At 44.2% G+C, this 23,847-nt stretch overlaps 1 protein-coding gene across 9 annotated transcripts in view; it reads left to right on the top strand.

Moving 5' to 3' along the window:
* Positions 1-23,847, top strand: part of PHLDB2 (pleckstrin homology like domain family B member 2) — a 78,455-nt gene that overhangs the window by 18,514 nt on the left and 36,094 nt on the right. For all 9 annotated transcript variants that reach the window (XM_064143111.1, XM_064143115.1, XM_064143114.1 and 6 more), the window contains exons 4-6: positions 5,324-5,707; positions 8,091-8,234; positions 9,123-9,260. In XM_064143111.1, the coding sequence (XP_063999181.1) occupies positions 5,324-5,707; positions 8,091-8,234; positions 9,123-9,260 (666 nt within the window). The remainder of the gene's footprint in view (positions 1-5,323; positions 5,708-8,090; positions 8,235-9,122; positions 9,261-23,847) is intronic.

The following is a 23,847-nucleotide window of genomic DNA, read 5'->3' as shown; positions in this document are numbered from 1 at the left end:
GGAGCTCATGCAGGAATGAGACTAAAGTATTTTGGAAATTTTCAAGGTGATGCTGCTGTAAAATTGTGGTTAACAGAATTTATGTAAATCTCCTATACAGCTTGGGCAAACCTCATATATATGTTCATAAAGTTATGCTGCTGCTGTGTCATTTTATAGAGCCTTTAAACACAAAGTAGCGGAGACCTCATTGCTGTCTACAACTACCTGAAGGGAGGCTGTAGCTAGGTGGGGGTTGGTCTCCTCCCAGGCAACCAGCAATAGAACAAGGGGACACAGTCTCAAGTTGTGCCAGGGTAGGTATAGGCTGGATGTTAGGAGGAAGTTGTTGCCAGAGAGTGAGTGATTGGCATTGGAATGGGCTGCCCAGGGAGGTGGTGGAGGCACCATCCCTGGAGGTGTTCAAGAAGAGCCTGGCTGAGGCACTTAGTGCCGTGGTCTAGTTGACTGGCTAGGGCTGGGTGCTAGGTTGGCCTGGATGATCTTGGAGGTCTGTTCCAACCTGGTTGATTCTATGAGATGTATGTGAAAGTAAGAGGTAACCCTTACAGGAAGTCTATCCAAGTAGGCAAAGGCTAGATCAAGATAATTTTTCCCATTGCTAGGATCTGACAGCACAGTGTCACAGGACAGCTGCTCAGCCTCAATTTGGTTTGCTAAATGAGCAAGTGCTGTATAACAGGGTAAGAAAAACCCCATCGAATAGAAGTAATACTGACAACTCAGGAAACTTTAAGCAATGTTCCATTTTAATTGTGTCCCAAAACATTTCTCTGGCACCTTCAATAATGCAAAGTGTGCATTACACATGCTTAGCTTTTGCAGCTGTGTGCTTTACACAAATCAACAGAATGGGCCAGGAAAATAAACACATTTTAGGAGACCTGTTCTTATTTACAGAACCTAAGCGCTGCACTGCAGCCGTAGGCTTCAGGCTCCTGTCCTCAGTGTGATTTGCAAAGGAGCACCTGTGTGGGCACTGCAGGGGCAAAGGGCACTAATCTGAATAACGTTCTTATTTTGGAAGTCAACTGCATTTCCTCATGAGCTGGCCACGTGCCTGCAGATGTAGGAGGTAATTCTGCAGAAAGCTGTCTCCTCAGCTTCTCTCTAGAGGCTGGCTCTGCTCCACACTGCTCATTTCTTCTGCTTTTACCAGTCTCTTTCATCTGTGCCTGTACTCAGAAGGTAAGAAGGAGGTGTGCCAGCCTGGCCCCTGCATCCATCTCGCTGCAGAGTTTCTCCATGCGGGTGCCTCTGCTCCAGAGAGCTGCCTGCGCATTGTCCCTGGCAGACACAGAACGTGAGTGTGTTTTCAGAGTTCCATACTGTCTCGTAGCCAAGTGAATAACTATAGTAAAACAAAGACCAAAAATGAGAAGGTAAATTGGGCTGGAGTGAGAAGCTGGTGTAGGCTGGGGCGAAGGGAGGAATCACTGAGCTGTTCTCAGATCTGGCTAAAGCCTAGCTGCTCAGTACCTGACTGATAAAAATTCACCAGCTCCTTAGAAATGCAGGAGGGAAAGAGAAAACCTTCTCCTAGCTCTTGTCTGCAAGGTACTGGATGTATTTGTAAGAAAGTAATTTTGGAGAGTTTCTGCCCCTCTCTCACCTGGTCTCTTTACCTCTTCCTTCCCCCCCCCCTTCCCACCATCCTTTTCAAGCAGCTGCTGCTGCAGGGTTTTGCTGTGAAGCTGGTTGTTTGCCTGCTTCTGTGGTTTTTGAAGAGCAGCAATGGACACATGCTGTTCCTTGGTAGCTGAGAAGAAGAATGTCTTTTCAGCAGGCAGTGGGACTGGCTGCAGGGACCCTAAGTCTCGTTAGCACTGGTCACAAAGGGTAGGCTGCTCATGTATTTGTAATGAAATCAGCTTATCCCCTTGCTAATGGCACTTATCTAGAAAGCTTCCTGCTTACCACGGCTGCTTCACCAGCTTCTGCTGTGATTATCTAGAGATAGCATTACCTTTACAGGTTTGTAACATTCATTTAAGTGACATATAGCAATTGAAAAAACCCAGGCATCACTGAAATGATTGCTATGTAAAAAAAGTAGAAGGTTTTTCTCTGTGCTATTTTGAAGTATTTTTCATTGCAGTGTGCCAGGGATATCACTTCATGTCACTGCTAATAACAGAGGAGAGTTGTTCTTCCCTTATCCCACCCTTCTCCTTCAGCAGCTGCAGCCATCCATAGGTGATGTGTAGCTTTGTCAAAGACAGGAGCAGTGAAACTGCTCAAGCACGAAGTGCACAAGACCTGTGCACCTCTTTTTTGTAGCAGGTAAGAAATCCACAGAAAACATGGAGATGTTTCAGTCTGTTAGAAAGGACATTTTATGGGGAATGTAATGGATTAAGGAACTTCCCCACCACCACCCAACTGAAGTTCACCAGCTCAGACAGCTTGGAAGTAAGATGAAGCTGTATTTACAGCAAAGCTAAATGTACAAGCATATATACACAATACATTTACAAGTCTTTGCAATTATATGCAAATCAGAAACAATACAGAAATCCAAATTCCTTCCCAGACAAACAAAAGAAGCCCAGAAGAGGCTCAATGCCACCCTCTGTCTCTCTCCCAGGCAGAAAACAAAACAACCAGCAAGGCTTATGTGTTATCTGTTACTGGAAGATAGTAGAGCAGGGCAAAGGAGAAGTGAAGGAAGTGCTCTGAGGCAGAGAGGGACAAATTATCTACACTTTGACTTTTTATCTCTTTTTAGCAGACCAATGAATGATGTAGACTTGATCTTTCTTTTTTTAGCAACCAGTGATCTAACTTCTCTGATTACAATGTTCCAGCACAGAGAAATACACTGAAAGGCTTACAGGGTTCGATTCAAAACCTCTTCCCAGCTAGAGTGAATTTTAAATCAGTTTTGTTCTTTTGACATACTCTTTCTTTTTTTCCCCCCCTCTGCTGTGTTCAGCATCACAAGTAGCACCTGTGGTGTTTCTTCTAAAATCATTGAGTGGATTTGCACTTTTATTGGGCGATTTTCTAGCTTTGACTCAGAGATACACACTGGAAACAGTTAAATGCGGCTTTGACTCAGAGGTACACACTAGAAACAGTTAAATGCAGGTGTGCTGGAGCTGGGATGAGTTGGCTGAAACGAAATGATGGGAACACAGAGTATAAAATAACCACAGAGCTTCCTGTCCGTAAGCCTCAAGCAGGTCAAAATAGAAGTGAGAGATATCAGTATTTCTGTAATGTGTCTGAAAGCTCATCAGGAATGTTTTGGAGGCTGGCAGAGGTTTCCCTGCAATTTTTTTTTAAGCTTTCCTGAGTATCTAAAACTTGGGGAAAACAATCCAGAATCTTTCTTTTCTTCTCCTCTTTTCTGACTGTTTGGCCAAGGGTAGGTTTGCAGTAAAAGCCCCTTACCTGCCTAGGGACAAGCAGCAGCTGTGCTTTGAAACGTGTCATTTCCTACTATTATTATTGAAGGGATGGAGACTTGGCCTGGAGTAACCTGATCTGCCCTGTTGTTTCAGGGAAGGATGAGACTGCATGTCCTGATGCCATGTTTCCCATCTGTAACCATTACGGGTGGAAAGGGCTGAGCGGAGCCATCACAGCAGAGTCACTGCTCGGATCTGGGTTGCATGGCCACAAGGCTTAGCAAGGGGGAGAACAGCGGCGCTGGAGGGGTAAGGGAAGAGGCCTAGGGTTTGGCAGTGGAAGGAATGAGGCTTTGGGGAGTTATGATTATGTTGATCGTGGGGGTCAAAGAATGTTTGCAGAATCTGATGTACCTGCTTCATGAGAAATAGAACCTTGTGATTGCTGCTCTGCAGCTGCCCCAGGCCCTGTGTCTCAGTAGCTCATCTCTGCCAGTACTGTGGCAGGAGGCTTCAGAGCAAAGCTGCAGTGGGAACCTGGGATAAGTAACCTAAAGGCAAAATTTCTGTGTCGTGATGCCATCTGGGTTGGGTGGTGCTTGGAGATAGATGGGTTCGGATGGGTTCTGTCCAGCTCAGAAATACAGCTGTTAACCGCGGGTGATGTGGACGTGTAGTGCCTAGAGCTGGGTAGTCTATTGGTATCTGCATAAAAAGCTGAGGGCTTGAAAACCAACGCTGAATTTTGATAAAACTCCAGTGACTTACTGCATGGAAAGGGCAGGCAATACATTGTCTGACTGCCTTGCCTTTGTTTTCACTTACTGCTGGATATATGGGAATGTTAGAGCTGCAGAAGTAGCTGTTTTGCCAATCCTCTTTGCAAATATAATGGCACACAGAGCTTGGAAAGTGAATATCTCTGTAGTGGTTGCTGGGTGGTTTTTTTTTGCTTTCTTTTTAAATACTACTAAATCCAAGAAGGGTGTCCCAGAATTCAGAAATGAGATTGCTAGTGCAGGTATTAATGCCAAACATGGAACTCTCACAGTCGTCTTTCTTTTCCAGCAGAGTTTTCAGTAGGCTTATGGTAAGCTATTTCATATTGACACTGTTTTTCTACTTAGCAAAAGATGCATGGAATTATGTGAAAAGTGTTCTCTTTTTAAAATGAAAAAGTCAAATAATGTCAACATTTTGTGCAGACAATAAAATAAATATAACTTTCTGCTTCTTTTTACAAATGGTTACAGAGATCTAGAAATCCTTTGGAAATTAGATGTTCATAGAAGCTCGAATCATGTCAGGTCAAATTGGCAGATTCTTCACCTTGAAATGTTAGTATGAAATTGAGCCAACTCTAAAACTGATTTGTTTGTAAAGAAGGATTTTTCTCTGCTTCTGTGCTTCTCTTGTTTTAGATGTGGTGCTTTGTTTTTTCTGTTTATGCTCCCAAAACAGTCTCAAAATATGGACTGATTCTCTCCTAAACCAGAGAATCAAAGCCAAGAAAACAGAGAATCCAAGAAAGTCAGGAATGAGTGAGTTGATGGAAAAATGTGTGTGATGTTTTGCAGCTTAGTAGGAATATAGCCTAAGTGTGACAAGTAGTGAATTGCAAAGTGAACTCACTGGACTTGTGTACCTAGAAATGGATTGCTGACAACAGCCTGAATAAACAGAACTGAAATGTTCTACATCTGAAAGATAAATGAAAGGATGTCTTATTTAGGTAGCTGTTTATATCTGTGAAATGCACTTTTAATGATTTAAGTTCTTCAGCATTAACTTTGAGTCTTGATTTTGCAGTGTAGTTTATTTATGTGTATCTGTTCATTATCTCTGAATGCTGGAACTGGAGGACTTCAGTGATACACTCCAAAAAAAAAAACCAAGAAAAAGAAAACTTGATTAAACTTCATCTTTAGCTCACATGAGACACTTATGACTGTTATCTCTTTTTAAACCAGGAGTGGCAGCGGCTGGAGACAATCCTCAATCTGTGTGCAGAATACTCCAAACCTGACAGTGACCCCTCTGCAGCTACAACTGTTGCTGATGTTCAGAAAATTAACAAAGAACTCGAAAAACTTCAGCTCTCTGATGAGGATTCAGTGTTTGAAGACTCCCAAATGAATTTGGAGCCGAGGTTCAGAGGCCACCTGAAGTCATCAGCCAGCGACTCGGATTTCTCCGAGCTGAGCAGCCACAGCCGTGGCACTGCCACCGTCTTCTCCTCGCGAGGGCCAAGGGTGGAGGACCGCTTTGATGAGAGCGCCAGGCCTCCGCCCTTTGCTGTGCCTGGCTTCCTGAAGGATGCCCACGAGTCCTCCTACCTGAGCATCACTCCAAAGGTAGGAGGAACAACTGCGATCCGGGACTGACTGCGTGAAGCTGGCTGTTCCAGCAGGGTCCACAGTTAGTGTGGTTTGGGGGTGAGAATTAATCTCAGATCGCAGCTTAGCAGCAAGTGAGTAACAAATTAATTTTCTCTGGAAGCTAGTGATACTGGAAGGTGTTTTTTTTTCAGATGGTTGTACAGTTTGGGAATGTTAAGATTTTCTGAGGGAGAAGGATTTGCTTGAACTATAGCTCCTTAAAGAAGGAAGATTTTAGGAACTTGGTTTAGCACGATACTGGGGCATACAAGGGAAGGGATGCTCTGCTGTCTTGTTCCAACCTGAGACTCCTGTCTTCCATAAGAGGAGCTTTTCCCATAGGCAAACCAAAACAGTCACACAGCAGCTGAGAAGGAGTTGCCTGATCCAGAGATACTGCCCTGTCTCAGCTCTCAGAGCTGGACAAGAGCCACTTGTCAGATCAGCTGTTGCGCCTCCTGGGGCATGCAGCGGCAGCCAGCCTTCTACCTCTAACCCAGCTCTAAGCTGCAGCTTCTTTCCTCTGTGCTTCACACTGCTAGTATCATTATTGAAGGGAAACTCCTTTCAAAAATGAGCAACAGCCTTCCTGAAAACTTCCTTCAGCTAAGGCAGCAGCAGCCTCCTCCAGTCTGGTGCAGGAGCCTTTTATCCTCTTGGGTCAGTGCCTAGGCTCTGGTGTGGTAGAGCAGCAGTGCTGCAAATCCTGCTAACAGGCAGCCTGGTAAATAACTATACTCAAGAGTTAGAATCAGGAACATAATAAGACCAAGAAAAGCCATAAAAGCAGATTTCTCTATAAAAAATTCATACCTTTGACATCCGTTTGTGTCTCTCCTTTTTACTGTTATTTGCACATTGTACGAGTGTCAGCGTGGTTATATACCTAAAATGAATTCTATTTAACCTCTCCTAAACTTATTTTTATAATCACTAGGAATGTATGTGTATATGTAGAAGAAGTGATTTGGTAGGAAAACATTCTGTCTTATGAATTGGAATGGAATGGGCTGCCCAGAGAGGTGGTGGAGTCACCATTCCTGCAGGTGTTTAAGAAAAGACTGGACAAGGTACTTAGTGCCATGGTCTAGTTGACTGGCTAGGGCTGGGTGTTAGGTTGGACTGGATGATATTGGAGGTCTCTTCCAACCTGGTTGATTCTATGATTGTATCTCTCTGGAAATCTGCAGAGTCTTTTGGTGTGAAATTACATAGGGCCAAATGTGCTGTTACAGCTTTACTTGGTCTTTCTGTGTTGAAAAAGGTAGTAAGACGTTTCCCTTAAAAGTTGCTGTGGTCTTGTATTTCTTTCCCATTTGTTGCTTTCTTTGTGCAATTCAGAGATCCTACTTTAAATCCTTATTAGGAAATTGAAATCCAAGATGTGGTTTAAGCATTATTCCAGCAGGACATCTGATAAAAAGAGGCTTTCCTGCTGGGATTACTACTGCTAATCAAGGGATGCTGTTCCTTCATTCATTGTACAGGTTGTTCTGCTAAACCTTGAGAAAAGCAGTAACAAGCAGCTGTGTCAATGAAGCACAGTTCATTGTTTCAAAGTCTCAAGATCAGACCTGTGTGGAGTAGAACACCTGCTCTCACTAGCTAAGCTGACCCTCTGCTGAGTGAGGCTGTGTGGTCCAGGGGTTAACAGGAAGATGCACATGCTGCCTGCTTGTCCTTCTGGCTGGGGACAATGAGTGAGCAGCCTTACCAGAGTAATTGGATTGCAAGCCCCCGGGGTCAGATAACATGAAGAATACATTTGAAACTTAATGCTCTTTGATCTTTGCTGATGCAAGATTACAGATATTTTCTTAATAATGTTTGATTCTTGGCACTGTTATCCAATAAGTAAATGGCAATGAAAAGAGTAGCATTAAGGGTATTACTTCCTCAGAGCTAAGTGGGGAGACAGAACCAACTTTTGTCCTTATTTTGTAGAACTTGCCCATCTTACCAGCTGGCTGTGGAAATGTTCTAATCTACCTCCTAGCTTGTGTTGTATGAGCAGCTGAAACTTACATTAAGAGTATCTTCAGGTCTCTGTGTTATTTTTATAAGGCAAAAAATTGGATTTTTGCAACCTGAATAGCACATCATACAAAGAAGCCTCAAAGGTTTTCATTTAATGTAATAAAATCCTGTAGAATTAATAGTATTTATTGTTAAGTGTAGTATTTTACTTCCAGTGCCTGGAAGTATCATGTTCGTTTCTCTTGTGTACCTTCTAAATACAGAAATAGCAGATAGGAAGATTCAAAACCATCATGTCTAAAATGAACATAGTATGAAAAGGGGCAGAAAAGGCAGCACTTGACTCTTTTTCTGATGGACTTCTTGTAACATGCAACTGCAGATACCAGAATGTTCGAGTGATGAGCAAAGAGGGCGGGAACTTGGTCGACTGGAAGAGGAACGCATAGCAATACTAAACAACTTGGAAGAACTTGAGCAGAAGATCAAAGATTTGAATGATCAGATGGATGAATCCTCCAGAGAGGTATGAAATATGTCTTGGTTTTAAATGTCATGCTTGTTAAACATGTCCACTTACGGGTTCAGCAAGTACATAGGGAGCTCATGGATGAAGGTACCCTTCCTATTCTGTTTCTTTTTCACTAGGTTTAAACACAGAATCAAGGACCTGGCAGTCTTCTACTTTGAAAGTTATTTTTCCTTGATTGGAAGACTGAGTGTGGTTAGCCTTTCTCAGCTGTAACCATTATACTCCTAAGTGGAATTAGAACAATCTTGCTTGTTTAATGGTCATTCAAGTGATCTAAATACCTTATGTCACTTGGGAGTTTTATGGTGGTATCTCCTGTTGACTGTTTAAAGAGAAAGGAAGTGAGACAACTTCCTTTCAAACCTCCTTGGCTTTACAGTGGCAAGGATCTGTTGGCACCCTCTTGACTTCTGGAATCTCACAGTTGCAGACTAAGCTGGCCAGGAATTTGGGTTGAGCTTGCTCCAATTATCAGCAACAGGAAAGAAACAGCTGCTCCAGAAGGTTTCCTACAGAGCCTGGGCACAGAGAGTTGGTGTGGTGTCATAACAGGAGGAGGCACAGAGCAGAGATAGAAAAGAGTGTTGGAAAAAAGAATCTTCAAACTAAAGTTGGTTTGGACTTTACTTTTCAGTATTTTGTGTGGCAGTCTTACTTTTTCTCAGATTTATCTCTTTTAAACTTATATTTTATGACAATAAAACTTTTTTTAAAATTATTTTTTCCTGTTTTTTTCTCTTTTTTCCCCCCTTTTTTTTCCTTTTTGAAGAAAAAAGTTCTCTTGTGAATAACCACCAACTCACTCCCCTTCCCCCAGAAAATATGTGTATCAGGATTTCTTCTTAATCTGGACTGCTTCTGAAAAATGTTTTGTATTCCTAGTTGGATATGGAATGTGCCCTTTTGGATGGGGAACAGAAATCTGAAACAACAGAGCTGCTGAAAGAGAAGGAAATACTGGATCATCTAAACAGAAAAATAGCTGAGCTGGAGAGAAATGTTATTGGTGAAAAAACAAAGGTAATTGAGCTGTCTTAGCTAGCTGTTTGCTCTGGTCCCCTTGATCTTTGAAATACATGTGTATGATTAATATATTGGTGGAAGTTATTTTATGAAGTACTGTCTTTAGGTTAAGTTTACTTGATAAATATGGAAGAAAAGAATAGCTGTCTCACTGTCATCTCCCTGTAACAATCTTGTTTACCAAGTTATGCTTGACAAAAAATATGGTGCAAATATTAGGCAAAATATTTTTGACTAACAAGAAATCCATAGAGGGCTTGGACCTGAGTTATCTGTTGCTTAAAAGAACTGCATTGATTATAACACTGCACTACCTTCCATTGTATGGTGTATATTTTGAGGTTTTAATTTACAAATCCTTTCTTACAAAAAGGACTAGAATGAAAGAGGGCTGCAGATTCAGAAGATCACTTTATCTTTTATATACAGTGACCTATAAGACATATGTCAAGTGTGGAATTTTAAAGCAATTACTTGGATTGATTTTGTTTACTGACTGACATTTATAGTGCTGTAGAAAATTCGGTGATTAAGTTCAAGGAATTCAGTAGTTCTCCTATGCAGCCAGATATTTAATTGCTCACAAATGTGCAGCCAGTGTATATCAGCATATATTTGCAAAGTGAGATAGCACCATAAGAAGATTTTAGGCACAGAAACACAAAGAGTCTGGAAGACAAAGCTGTCCCCACTCAAACCAGGAAGCATTGGTTCCCTCTGTCAGGCTCTCTGCTGGCCTTCTCCACAGATGATGTGCCATGACCAATAATATCTCAAGGTCAGGAAGTTTTTTTCCAAGGCTTCCAGCCAGTAATGTTTCCTTTTTAAATTTCATCCTCTGCCTCATAATTTAAACCTGTCACTCATTGAAATACCCTAGCTATCCTCTCCCCCTAAAATACCTGGAAGTCTTCCATATAACTTGCTTTTGCTCTAGACAAGCATTTTTAGCTCTCCCATAGTTCCCCTCTAATTCACACCTTGCAGCTTGCATTGTTTTATTCTGAGCTTTTCCTTTTCAATGTAATGAGCCTGAATGCTCTTGTGTGGCTGTATTTGTCAAGCCTGTGTGTGGGAAGGAGAGCTGCCCTGTGAAGTGACAGAGCACAGCCAGCTGAAGCTTGAACTTTTGTGGAATTTCCTGACTGCATTTTTCCTTGCTCTCGTGTACCTCTCAGTGATCCTTCAGCTTTCAGTATTGCCTGTGGTCCCTTTATAACTTTTCTATGGAAGGTGTTTTATGCCTGCTTTTTAGTATAAATCATAGAATCATAGAATCAACCAGGTTGGAAGAGACCTCCAAGATCATCCAGGCCAACCTAGCACCCAGCCCTAGCCAGTCAACCAGACCACAGTTTCAAATGGGTGCCTCATCCAGTCTTTTCTTGAAGACCCCCAGGGACGGTGCCTCCACCACCTTCCTGGGCAGCCCATTCCAATGGGAAATCACTCTCTCTGTGAAGAACTTCTTCCTAACATAACAGCAGATAAAGAGGCACAAGCAGATACTCTCCAAAATGATGCTGCTAGAAACTTTGTTTAGTAGATGATAACAATTAACATATCCAGAAATTCATGAAATCTGTTGCCTTTTGTATTAGTTCTCAAGTGGCCTCAAAGTTCAGTAATACTAATGGAAGTCATTCTCAAACCTGGAGGTTGTTGTAACTTTGCTTGCAAAGATATGATGGAATATTATGTGTAGCAGTCAGAAAATTAAAATGTGAGGTCTAGTTTTAATTTTCAGTTCAACTAAAATATGGAAAGCATGTTTTAGATGAGTAGAGTAGGTACTTCTGTTGTTTTAAGAGGCTCATTCACTCAAAATATTTTTTCCAGTGTGAAGCACACCACTAATCAGAGCAATTACAGTATTTCAGTAGTCTTTCTTTTCATGTTGTTTTTTTGAACCAAACTAATGCCCATCTGTGAGTGCATGCCCTAGGCTTAAAGCCATAACTCAGTTAATACTGAAATTATCATTGTGGAAATAAACTCTAAGAGAGCCCACAGATTTTGTTCTGGAAGATGTTTGAAAGCATTTTATAAAGTGAAAGTTTAAAAAATAAATGTGAGGTAAGCAAAATATAAGGTGAGAGATGAAGAGTTCTAGAGAAAGCAGTGTCAGGTGGCAAAAGAGATGGCACAGAGCATGTCAACAAATACAGGTTCTGGCTGACTGGAAACAACTGCATTTTCTAAAGCCCAGTCTGTACGTTTAAGATTGCAGCCCTACAGGTCCTGCAGCCCTACAGGAAAGCTCTTGGCTCTGTAGTAGTACAGAATCATAGAATCAACCAGGTTGGAAGAGACCTCCAAGATCATCCAGTCCAACCTATCCCCCAGCCCTAGCCAGTCAACTAGACCATGGCAGTAAGTGCCTCAGCCAGGCTTTTCTTGAACACCTCCAGGGATGGTGCCTCCACCACCTCCCTGGGCAGCCCATTCCAATGCCAATCACTCTCTCTGCCAACAACTTCCTCCTAACATCCAGCCTATGCTTCCCCTGGCACAACTTGAGACTGTGTCCCCTTGTTCTGTTGCTGGTTGCCTGGGAGAAGAGACTAACCCCCACCTGGCTACAGCCTCCCTGCAGGTAGTTGTACAGGATCAAACTCCCAGAAAAGGGATGCTCAAAGGTAGTAGGTGGTCCATTCTGCTGACATGATTTGAAACTTAAGGCCTAATCAGCAGAATTAAGGCTCAGGTTTTGGCTAGTTGCTTCCACCCTGCTTTTTATGTTGTTTCTTGCAAGACCTGCCCCAGTGTCCACACAGTGACCATAGTTTCTTCTGTTTGCCTGTATATTTTAGCTTTAATAATGCAGGTGGTCTTGATTTTGGTTGAGCTCCCTGGCAAGAACTGTTTGGTCTCCCTGTCACTTGGACAGAGATTACATTTCTGTCAAGATAAGGGAATGATATCTGAGCACACCTCATAGTGTTGTTCTGAGGTGAGAAGGAGAGCTAATTTCACTCAGTGGTGATGGTGGGCTGTTAGTATTGTGCATGAGAGCACTTGTCTCTGGACTGACTTAAGTGTCTCCTGGAATTTGCCACGGATCTCAGCACTTGTTTGGCAGGAACCGCTGCCTGGTTGTGTTTCATCCTTACCCATGCACCTGTTTGAAAAACTTGTGAAATTCTTTAAAAGAGAGATCACAAACCACAATCTAATTATTGGACCTTGTTATGTACTTGGAATAGAGTGTATGTGAGTCTTTATTACTATGCTTCCTATCCAAGTCGTTTTTACATACATCCATTTAATGAAAAAATCATACCCTGTGCACATTTCATTTAGGTGAGGATACAGTCTTTTGCCAACTATTGCACAGCTTTAAAGCCACTCTTTCTAGCCCTTTGCAAGGCAAAAGAATTGACTGGAAAACATACTTGAAGGCAGAAGGGAGAGTTATGAGTTCAGTTTCAGCTGTGCCAGTGTGCTTTTGCTGTGGCACAATGTCTCTGTGTCCCAGCACCTTGCTTTTAAGTCAGGAGTGGATCTGGCAAGAGTATCAGTGCATTATAATGGTATGCTGCATTCTGATCTTCTTTGAGGCCTGTGCTCAGCCCTGCCTAAACAGTTAGCAGGAAGAATGAAGGAATTGGTGGGAAAAATGAAGTAGTACCCAACCTGTAGTGAATTGAAAGTGTTTCCCTTGCTTTTGTATGCCACCACGCACAAGGGAAGGAATGAAGCATTTAGGGTTTGGAAATAAGAGCTAGGAGTGGTTTCTCTTTTGAAAAAATCATAGAGCCTTTTGGCTCCATTGCAGGACTTGGTGTTCTTCTGGCTGTGGTGCATCACAAAGCCTTTCAGCTCCATTGCAGGACTTGGTGTTCTTCTGGCTGTGGTGCATCACAAAGCCTTTCAGCTCCATTGCAGGACTTGGTGTTCTTCTGGCTGTGGTGCATCACAAAGCCTTTCAGCTCCATTGCAGGACTTGGTGTTCTTCTGGCTGTGGTGCATCACAAAGCCTTTTGGCTCCATTGCAGGACTTGGTGTTCTTCTGGCTGTGGTGCATCACAAAGCCTTTCAGCTCCATTGCAGGACTTGGTGTTCTTCTGGCTGTGGTGCATCACAAAGCCTTTCAGCTCCATTGCAGGACTTGGTGTTCTTCTGGCTGTGCTGCATCACAAAGCCTTTCAGCTCCATTGCAGGACTTGGTGTTCTTCTGGCTGTGGTGCATCACAGAGCCTTTCAGCTCCATTGCAGGGCTTGGTGTTCTTCTGGCTGTGGTGCATCACAGAGCCTTTCAGCTCCATTGCAGGACTTGGTGTTCTTCTGGCTGTGGTGCATCACAAAGCCTTTTGGCTCCATTGCAGGACTTTGTGTTTTTCTGGCTGTGGTGCATCACAAAGCCTTTCAGCTCCATTGCAGGGCTTGGTGTTCTTCTGGCTGTGGTGCATCACAAAGCCTTTCGGCTCCATTGCAGGACTTGGTGTTCTTCTGGCTGTGGTGCATCTCTGCCAGGTACAAGTGCTGACAGAATTTGGACGTCCTGGCTGGGGTAGCTGCTTCCAGAGCTGCTTCATAGAATCAACCAGGTTGCAAGACCCCTCCAAGATCATCCAGTTCAACCTAGCACCCAGCCCTGTCCAATCAACTAGACCATGGCACTAAGTGCCTCATCCAGTCTTTTCTTGTTTGACACAGCCTGGGCCTTCAGCTGTGTCAGAAATCATGCTAATGTATAGGGGAACATGTGACTTTACTTCCATGGCCATCCTTCTTGAAGGTAGTTTATAATTGTCCCTTTTGTTTATTTAACTACCACGTTTATGTGTTTGGCTTTATGCACAGAAAATGATGACCGACATCATACCTGAATAGCAGCACCTCAGCTATTAATTGTAAATCTCAGTGAGGCAGGGACAGTCCAGTAACAAAATCTGGTAGATGAAACTTGAAGTTCCCCAAGACAGAGCTTTGCTATTCACATTGACAAAATAACAGTGAATGCAGCCTGCTTTGGAGAGAGCCAAGCTGGGTAGTGCCCAGAAGCAAGCAAGCAGGCAAACCGTCTCCCTTTCCCTGCCATCCAGGCCCCACTCCCTGCCATTACCACAGCAGTGGCTTTTGTCAGTAGGTGTGCAGTAATGATCATAGAATCACAGAATCAGCCAGGTTGGAAGAGACCTCCAAGATCATCCAGTCCAACCTAGCACCCAGCCCTAGCCAGTCAACTAGACCATGGCACTAAGTGCCTCATCCATGCTGTAGTTTGCAACAGAAACATGCAAATTTGGTGTTGTGGGTTTTTTTGTTTTGATGTTGCTGTTTCCAATGGAAAAGCACCTCACGTGTCTGGTGCTGTTTAAAACATCACAGAATAGTTTTGGTATGAAAAGACCTTTAAGATCATCAAATCCAACCCTAATTGTGATGTCTTCTCAGTGATGCTCCACTCACAAGACTTAGTTCAGGTTTGACATTCATATATAAGGAGACTGGAGGAAGCTGTATTTGCTCAGCTGAATGTCATCCAGATTTTGGAGTACTTTCTCTTTGTGCACTGCTTCCTTGTGTAACTTTCAAATGTACAGATCAGCACATGAAGGAGGATGCCTAATTATTTGCCAGGCCTAATTTCTCCAAGTTAAAGCACGAGACTGAAAGTAACACCACAGTGAGAGAAAGAATAGATCAGAGAGTGTGAACAAACAGCACCACCTGAAAATGAGTGATGAATTCAGCAGAAGTGCTGTGGGAGGTAACCCTAGCTAAATGGCAGGTTTGGCAGAGAGTTTCAAAACAATTATTGATGCAAAACTTTAAACTGCATTTTAAGACAGGGAAGCTATTCATTTTCTTCTAGAGAACCTTTGCCTTGTGTCATGGTGATGTGACTGAGTTGGAGGGCAGAAGGGCTCTGCAGCGGGACCTTGACCGCCTGGACAGATGGGCAGAGGCCAATGGGATGGGGTTCAATAGCTCCAAGTGCAGGGTGCTGCACTTTGGCCACGACAACCCCATGCAGAGATACAGGCTGGAGTCGGAGTGGCTGGAGAGCAGCCAGACAGAGAGGGATCTGGGGGTACTGATTGATACCTGCCTGAACATGAGCCAGCAGTGTGCCCAGGTGGCCAAGAGAGCCAGTGGCATCCTGGCCTGCATCAGGAATGGTGTGGTCAGCAGGAGCAGGGAGGACATTCTGCCCCTGTACTCTGCACTGGTTAGACCATACCTCGAGTACTGCATTCAGTTCTGGGCCCCCCAGTTTAGGAAGGACATTGAGATGCTTGAGAGTGTCCAGAGAAGGGCGACGAGGCTGGGGAGAGGCCTTGAGCACAGCCCTACGAGGAGAGGCTGAGGGAGCTGGGATTGGTTAGCCTGGAGAAGAGGAGGCTCAGGGGTGACCTTATTGCTGTCTACAACTACCTGAGGGGTGGTTGTGGCCAGGAGGAGGTTGCTCTCTTCTCTCAGGTGGCCAGCACCATAACAAGAGGACACAGCCTCAGGCTGTGCCAGGGGAGATTTAGGCTGGAGGTGAGGAGAAAGTTCTTCACTGAGAGAGTCATTGGACACTGGAATGGGCTGCCCGGGGAGGTGGTGGAGTCGCCGTCCCTGGAGCTGTTCAAGGCAGGATTGGACGTGGCACTTGGTGCCATGGTCTAGCCTTGAGCTCTGTGGTAAAGGGTTGGACTTGATGATCTGTGAGGTCTCTTCCAACCTTGGTGATACTGTGATACTGTGATGTTGAACATAGGTACTCTAGGACTCGTTTTGTTAACCCAGGCTTGCTGTCCCTCTTTGAGAGCAGAAAGCAGAAGCAGCTGGCAGCAGAGAACTTTTTTAAATACGTTTATTTTGGCTGCAAGCTTTTGTGAAATATTTCTCAGTCACTGACAGAATATCTCAGACAAGTCAAAACGTTTGAAGCTTGACCTCTTTGCTGAATTAGTACAGCAAAGACTTGCAAGAATTGAGTGAAGGAACAAGCCGAGTGTCTGACGAGCCACATGAAGAGGGGCAATAGCCATGAAAACTAAATATATTACTGGTCTCTTCTTAATTCTTTCTCTTCTGGATTCAAAATACAAAATCAGGATTTATTTTCTTTTTCCTGATTAATCCAACAAAATTATGCCTGATAGCCTTTTAACTCTTTCCTGGTTACATTGCATTCCAGCAAGGTGTAAACAAGTGGATGAGTTGTGTCTGTAACATCAGTAGCCTCCTTGAGATGAGATTCCTAAGATGAAATATTCTGAGGAGTGTATGCATTCACTGGCTGTATCCATGTACAAATATATGACAGAGAGTGCTGCACTAGTGAGGAAAAAGATCATTATGAAGACTCAAGGAGGAAAATCCCAATTCACAAGCTTTCTCATAAAACAGTCATGAGGGAAACAGCAGAATGGATTGTACTGCAAAGAGAAACCCTTTCATCTGGATGTGGAATGCTGTGCGAGACTTCATCACTTGAACTCTTTTGCATTGGGTTATTATTTCCTCTTCTACACTCATGAAGTACCAGTGCTCTAGAATCCTTTGCTTTTCCCATATGTTCACCAAGACAACACATTGAAATGTTTGAGGAAGGAGCTTAGGAAGCAAAAAAAAAAAAAGTAAAAAATGAGTTGCCTTAGGGACAAGTTAATGTGTACACCTATTGTGCTTTCTTTGTTGGGTTGTTGGGTTTTTTTTTGTAGCATTGGAATTGCTCACTCTGAATTTAAGTGCTTTTTGGCATTAGCTTTATGCATGCATGTGAAACAAAACCATTGAGTTTTCTCATACAGTTGCCATCACTGTATGGAGTCTATTATCAGAGGATCATAATAAATGGGATCATTGTACAATGAAAAGAACTTCTATCATACTATTTGGGCTTTTTCCTCCTAATGGCTTCATGAAACCCACAAGGGTTTAGTGACAAACCACTAAATCATGACAAGTTTTATACTTTGGTCCTGCATGGGGTCAAGGAGTGCAGGAAAGAGTAGTCTGTACATGGAAAAGCATGCACAGTTTATGCACAGGAGGGTCTGTTTCATCTCAGCAGTGCTTTTTTAGGTAGAGTTGTGTGCAGTCTGGTTTGTAGTGGCCATACCACTGGAAATGCTTATTTGTGGGAGTACTGGGAGAGTCGACAGGTCTGAGGTCTGACACTTAGCCTGGAGAAGAGGAGGCTCAGGGGTGACCTTATTGTTGTCTACAACTACCTGAGGGGTGGTTGTGGCCAGGAGGAGGTTGCTCTCTTCTCTCAGGTGGCCAGCGCCAGAACAAGAGGACACAGCCTCAGGCTGCACCAGGGGAGGTTTAGACTCGAGGTGAGGAGAAAGTTGTTCACTGAGAGAGTCATTGGACACTGGAATGGGCTGCCTGGGGAGGTGGTGGAGTTGCCGTCCCTGGGGCACTTTAAGGCAAGGTTGGACGTGGCACTTGGTGCCATGGTCTAGCCTTGAGCTCTGTGGTAAAGGGTTGGACTCGATGATCTGTGAGGTCTCTTCCAACCCTGATGATACTATGATACTATGATACTTTTCTCTGATGCACTGTTTGCCCCTTTCAGTCACTGCAAAGCAGGTAACTCCTTCCTAGCCTGCTTTCTGTTTTCTCACAGATCTCTGGTGAGAGTTAGCCCAATTTTTTCAGCAAGTTGTTAAAGTAATTTTTCTTGCTCTTCCACTTACTCTCCTGGAAGAGACCTCAGAGATCATCCAGTTCCAACCCCTGCCATACGCAGGGACACCTCCCCCTAGAACAGGTCACTCAAGGCCTCATCCAACCTGACCTTGAACACCTCCAGGGAGGGAGCATCCACAGCCTCCCTGGGCAACCTGTGCCAGTGTCTCACCACCCTCACTGCAAAGAACCCTTTCCTAACATCTACTTTGAATCTCCCCTCTGCCAGTTTAAACCCATTACCCCTTGTCCTGTTATTACAAGACCTTGTAAACAGTCCCTCCCCAGCCTTCCTGTAGGCCTCCTTCAGATACTGGAAGGTTACTATAAGGTCTCCTCAAAGCCTTCTCTTCTCCAAGCTGTAGAGTCCCAGCTCTTGTAGCCTGTCCTCATAGCAGAGGTGCCCCAGCCTTCTGATCATCTTCATGGCCCTTCTCTGGACTCACTTCAACAGTTTGTGATGTCCTTCTTGTGCTGGGGGCTCCAGAACTGCACACAGTACTCCAGGTGGGGTCTGATAAGAGCAAAGGAGGAGAATCACCTCCCTTGCCCTGCTGGCTACGCTGCTCTTGATGCAGCCCAGCACACAGCTGCTGCCTGGGCTGCACATGCACACTGCCAGCTCACGTTGAGCTTTTCATCAGCCCAGACCCCCAGGTCCTTTTCCTCAGGGCTGCTCTCCAGTCATTCACCACCCAGCCTGTATCTGTGCTTGGGATTGTGGCAACCCATGTGTGGGACCTTACACTTGGCCTTGTTGAATGTCATGAGGTTGGCCCAGGCCCACCCCTCCAGCCTGTCCAGGTCCTTCTGGATGGATCCCTACTCTCTAGCAAGTTGACTGTGCCACACAGCTTGGTGCCATCTGCAAACTTGCTGAGGGTGCACTGATTCCTCTGTCCATATCACTGACAAGGATGTCAAACAGCACTGGTCCCAGCACTGACCCCTGAGGGATGCCATTTGGCACTGGTCTCCAGGTGTTCATTGTGCCGTTGGTCACCACTCTCTGTGTGCAACTATCCAGCCAATTCCTTATCCAGCAGTGCTCCACCCATCAAGTTCATGTTTTTCCAGCTGGGTGACCAGGATGTCATGTGGGATGGAGTCAAATACCTTACTCAGGGCCAGGTAGATGATGTCAGTTGCCCTTCCCTTGTCCACTGTTGCTGTGACTTCACCATAAAAAGCCACTAGGTTTGTCAGGCATCATTTGCCCTCGGTGAAGCCATTGCTGGTTACCACCAATCACCTCTGCTTTGTTTTCCATTTGCCTTAGCAGAGCCTTTAGGAGGATCTGCTCCATGATCTTGCCAGGCACAGAGGTGAGACTGACTGCTCTGTAGTTCCCAGGGTCATTCATTTTTCCCTTCTTGACGATGGGCATTATGTTTGCCCTCTTCCAGTCAGCAGGAACCTCACCAGTCTGCCATGAATGGCAAACTCTGTAGCATCACTCTGTTTCCAAGTAGAAAGGAATAATATCTGTAGTGTGCTCTTTCTCCTCCATGTCTAGCTTTGGCAGCAGGTTGCTTTGGAGATGAGGGAGGATTTTCTTTTGGAGTGTAAATGAATAAAGTTTGGCTAGAGGTGAAATCATGAAGATCAGATCACAGTATCACAGTATCATCAGGGTTGGAAGAGACCTCACAGATCATCAAGTCCAACCCTTTACCACAGAGCTCAAGGCTAGACCATGGCACCAAGTGCCATGTCCAACCTTGCCTTGAACAGCCCCAGGGACGGCGACTCCACCACCTCCCCAGGCAGCCCATTCCAGTGTCCAATGACTCTCTCAGGGAAGAACTTTCTGACTGCACGTCCTTCTTCTCAGAGTCCTGTGAGAGTTGTGGAACTGACTGATTCCATACTGAGAAACAAGAGTGTGCATGTCTGAAGCTTGGTGTGAGTAATGGGATATTGCTACCTTAAAACAGGATAGTTTGCAGAGGAGGTGGATTGAGAAGATTCTTGAGTACTTGAGACTGGAACATTTGAAGTACAAGAGCCTGCTGGATGGCAAGGCATTTATTAATTTTGAGGGTTGTTTTTCATTCATGGCTTGCTAGATTTCTTTGAGGTTTCTGAAAATAATACATACTTTGGATTGGTGGGCATCTTTTGGTTGGGTTTTGGTGGGGTTTTTGTCTGTGTGCGCACACAGAGCTGTGGGGTTGGAACGTTGCATTGAGCCTGATTTGCCTAACCGTACAACTCATTTCATAGTGACCTAGTAAAAATAGTAAGTTTCTTGCTGTGCTGGATTTTTTGGGGGTTTTGGTGTCTTGTGTGTGTGTGTCCCCAATTTTTGACTGGATTTTTGAGCTTTTTCAGTTTAATCTACGTTTACTTAGACTCATTTCTGCAGTCTACCAGTTTATGATGCATATTTACATGCAGACACAGGCTGCTCTACAGTTTTAGCCTGCCTGCAGTAGTAGAATGTGACAAATGACAAACTGAAAGGCAGAACTTCTCTGCAAGAAGGACTGTAGGGACTTGCTAGGGTTTAAAGCAGTAGTATCAATCACGTATCCCTAACCACAGCAGACAACACTGAAGCGACTGGTCTCCTTTCTTTCTGTCGTTCCCATTCTTGTAGGAGCTATGATTGTCTTTAAAACTGTCCTTTTGTCTCTTCTGTGTTCTCATCCTCTAGGAGATGTGCTGGGTATTCTTTTTTTCTTATAATCTTTGCCTTCAAATCAGTTCTACCAGATCTGAGGTTTGATTTCCTTTTGTGACCCGTGTTAATTGCTTACGGTTTGTGTTCATACCACGGTGCTCTGCTGGCATGCTACCTCTGAGCTCTTGGTGGACAGTGTCACAAGTCAGTTCTCCCTACTGCTATCCTTCAGCATATTCAGATATCCTCCAAAAGTGATCCAAGCTGTGTCCCAGCAGTACCAAACACGAGGGCAGGCCTGCTCTATATCCTGCTGACGGCAGGTTTATTTAACATGTATGTAGAGGCAGACCATAGGGTAAGTTGGGCAGCAGGCTAAGGTCAGATGTTATCATAGAATCATAGAATCAACAACGTTGGAAGAGACTTCCAAGATCATCCAGGCCAACCTGTCACCCAGCCCCATCCAGACAACTAGACCATGGCACTAAGTGCCTCAGCCAGGCTTTTCTTGAACACCTCCAGGGACGGTGCCTCCACCACCTCCCTGGGCAGCCCATTCCAATGCAAATCACTCTCTCTGGCAAGAACTTCCTCCTAACATCCAGCCTATACTTCCCCTGTGCAACTTGAGACTGTGTCCCCTTATTCTATTGCTGGTTGCCTGGGAGAAGAGACCAACTCCCACCTGGCTCCAACCTCCCTTCAGGTAGTTGTAGGCAGCAATGAGGTCACCCCTGAGCCTCCTCTACTGAGCTCTGCTTCTTTTATCTGGAAGCAGATTGTTACCATTTCAGGCACACTGCAGTTAATGCAACTTCAGAGTCAGTGCTGGGGTTGGGAAGCAGGTGTCTGCAGAGAAATGTTCAACAAGTACAAGATGATATGGTTAAATGAGGATGAGCAGCTGGAGCCCATGGGTTCTGCAACAGTTCTGCCACTGCCTGCAGTCAGCTGTAGGCCTACCTCAGCTTCATCTTGCACTTGTCTGGCAGAGTTATTAGCCTTTTCCCTCCAAAAAGAACTTGCCTTGGTCCATTTGTAGAAGAGACTGCAAGAAAAAGAAAATCAGAGTATCCATTTATTTATCAAATTACTATTGCACAGCCTGAGACGTCAGAACTCAGCCTCCACAGCTGCAAACCACATAATGCCTCTCATTGCTGAAAGGGATATTTCCTGTGAAGAGTTCATGTCTTGAAAGGAGCCAGTCTGGGGGGATGTTAGCACTTCCTATGCTATAAATAGACCAGGTGAGTATCACTTTCAGTCTCAGAGGAACAGATTTCTAATTCGTTGAGGGAAGTAACAGGATCTCTGGCAGGATTCTCATGAAGCTTTATACTTGCTGATGATGTCTCCTCACACTGGAAATTTGACTTGCTCATTAATGAACAAGCATGCTCGTTGCAGCACATAGACATTTAGAGAGCTATTAATAGCTTCAGAGGCATGATACTGCAGCTAAGGTCAGAGAAGTCCTTGCTGCTTTAGGTTGCTGGATAGGCAGAAAAGGAAGTGAGAAACAAGGTGGCAGACCGTAGGTTGGATGGTAAATGGACAATAAGGTTTACAAGGAGGTGTACTCCCAGTTTATTCATAGATTTCCTTTGTTGGAAGAAAGAATCATAGAATCATAGAATCAGCCAGGCTGGAAGAGACCTCCAAGATCATCCAGTCCAACCTACCACCCAGCCCTAATGACTCAGCAAATGGGATTTCATAGGGACAAAGGTCTAGAGGTGACCTCTCCAGAGTTGAATGCTACTCCCTCACTGTGCATGTTTCACATGCTACCTCCTCCATATTTCTGAGCCCTGTTGCTGTTATTGTCAGACAGAAGCTAGTACAGGAGGTTCAGGTAATGCTGGCTCAGTTGCTCTTTTTTTCAAGCTTAAAAAATAATAAAAGCTTTTGTGTTCATCATTTTGATTATCTGATGGTATGAGACGTGAAGCTGCATGTGTCAGTGAAAATAACAGAGCTGGGAACTCAGTCGTCACTGGGCTTGAATGAGAATGCTTCCTGCTGTTCTTTTTAAACACTGGGAAAAAGAAATTCCAGCCCCTGATCTTACTGCTCTTTAGAGGTAAAACTGCAAAGGAAGCAGGCAACTCATAAATGTGCCTCTAGTGTGCATGAGAGTTTGAGAGCCTTGTCAGGAGCAACATAGTTCTAGAAGGTTTTGGGGAAAGACCATCCCACAGTTTGAAATGTCAAGTACTGTATGCTAAAAGAAGTTCCTTCTCTATGGCCTGTGCCATGTGTGCTACTAAGGACCTGATCACACAGCACCTGCTGAGCCTTGTGTTTGGCTTTAATGTTAATAGCTGGAATCAGAAAGCAGACAAACGGGTGGATGCTGTGACAGAATTCAACTGTTCTTGGAGCATCCAAAAGAGTAAGCTAAAATTTTGGGGCTGATACTGTGATTTTTTTTTTTTTTTTTTTTTTTTAGTATTAAGGAGAGGTAGAGACCATCTGAGAGGAGATGAATAACTACAGAACAAGAAGGAAAAGAAAACTATGCCAGTGTGACTCTAGAAGGTAGCAGAGAGCTGGGCTTCAGGGGCATAGCTGGTTATTTACGCCTGACATCTCAAGCATTTTGGTTTTTTCCAGTTATTAATTGCTCAGCTGAAGAAAATGCATTTGCTGCACTGGCCAATGTAGATGAAAGCAGAAGACATTGGGAAAATTCTCTGCGCTCTGATTTATTGGTTCTCAGATATTTTTTCCATAGAATAATAATAGCCTAGAAGGTGGATCTAAGTGATCTGCAGCCAGTCGATGGAGCAGTGCTGCACAGTAAATCATGTAGTGTTTTATTACAACAAAATTAAAAGGTTTTTGAGGGGAAAAAGCAGCCTGCTGAGTTAGAGGCTGTTAGACACCTAACCTTCATGGCTGCACTCTAACCCCTAAGCCTGAACCTAAGGTTAAACCTAACTCCTAGCCTCTCACCCTAATGACCCTAACGTGACTGCCCCTAACCCTAGCCTAGAAGCAGTGTGAAGCCAGAGGAAAGCTGAGCTAGTTGGAGGAGACCAGGGAGGTCCCTTTGGTCAATGAGAAGAGGTTGCTGTTCACAGAATCATAGAATTACAGAACGTTAGGGATTGGAAGGGACCTCAAAAGTTCATCTAGTCCAAACCCCATGCTAGAGCAGGATCACCTAGAGTGGATCACATAGGAGGTTCATGTATCCTGAAACAAATCTGCTAAATTCCTTGGTGTTTCTGCTGCAACAGGAATTCCTGGCCCAAAGTTCTTTCTTTAAAATCTCTATTTTGTTCTTTGTTTTTCTTCCCCACTGCTTGC

This window comes from Pogoniulus pusillus, chromosome 5, assembly GCF_015220805.1.
Source record: "Pogoniulus pusillus isolate bPogPus1 chromosome 5, bPogPus1.pri, whole genome shotgun sequence".
Taxonomy (NCBI): Eukaryota; Metazoa; Chordata; class Aves; order Piciformes; family Lybiidae; genus Pogoniulus; species Pogoniulus pusillus.
This window is presented reverse-complemented; position numbering and strand designations above follow the sequence as displayed.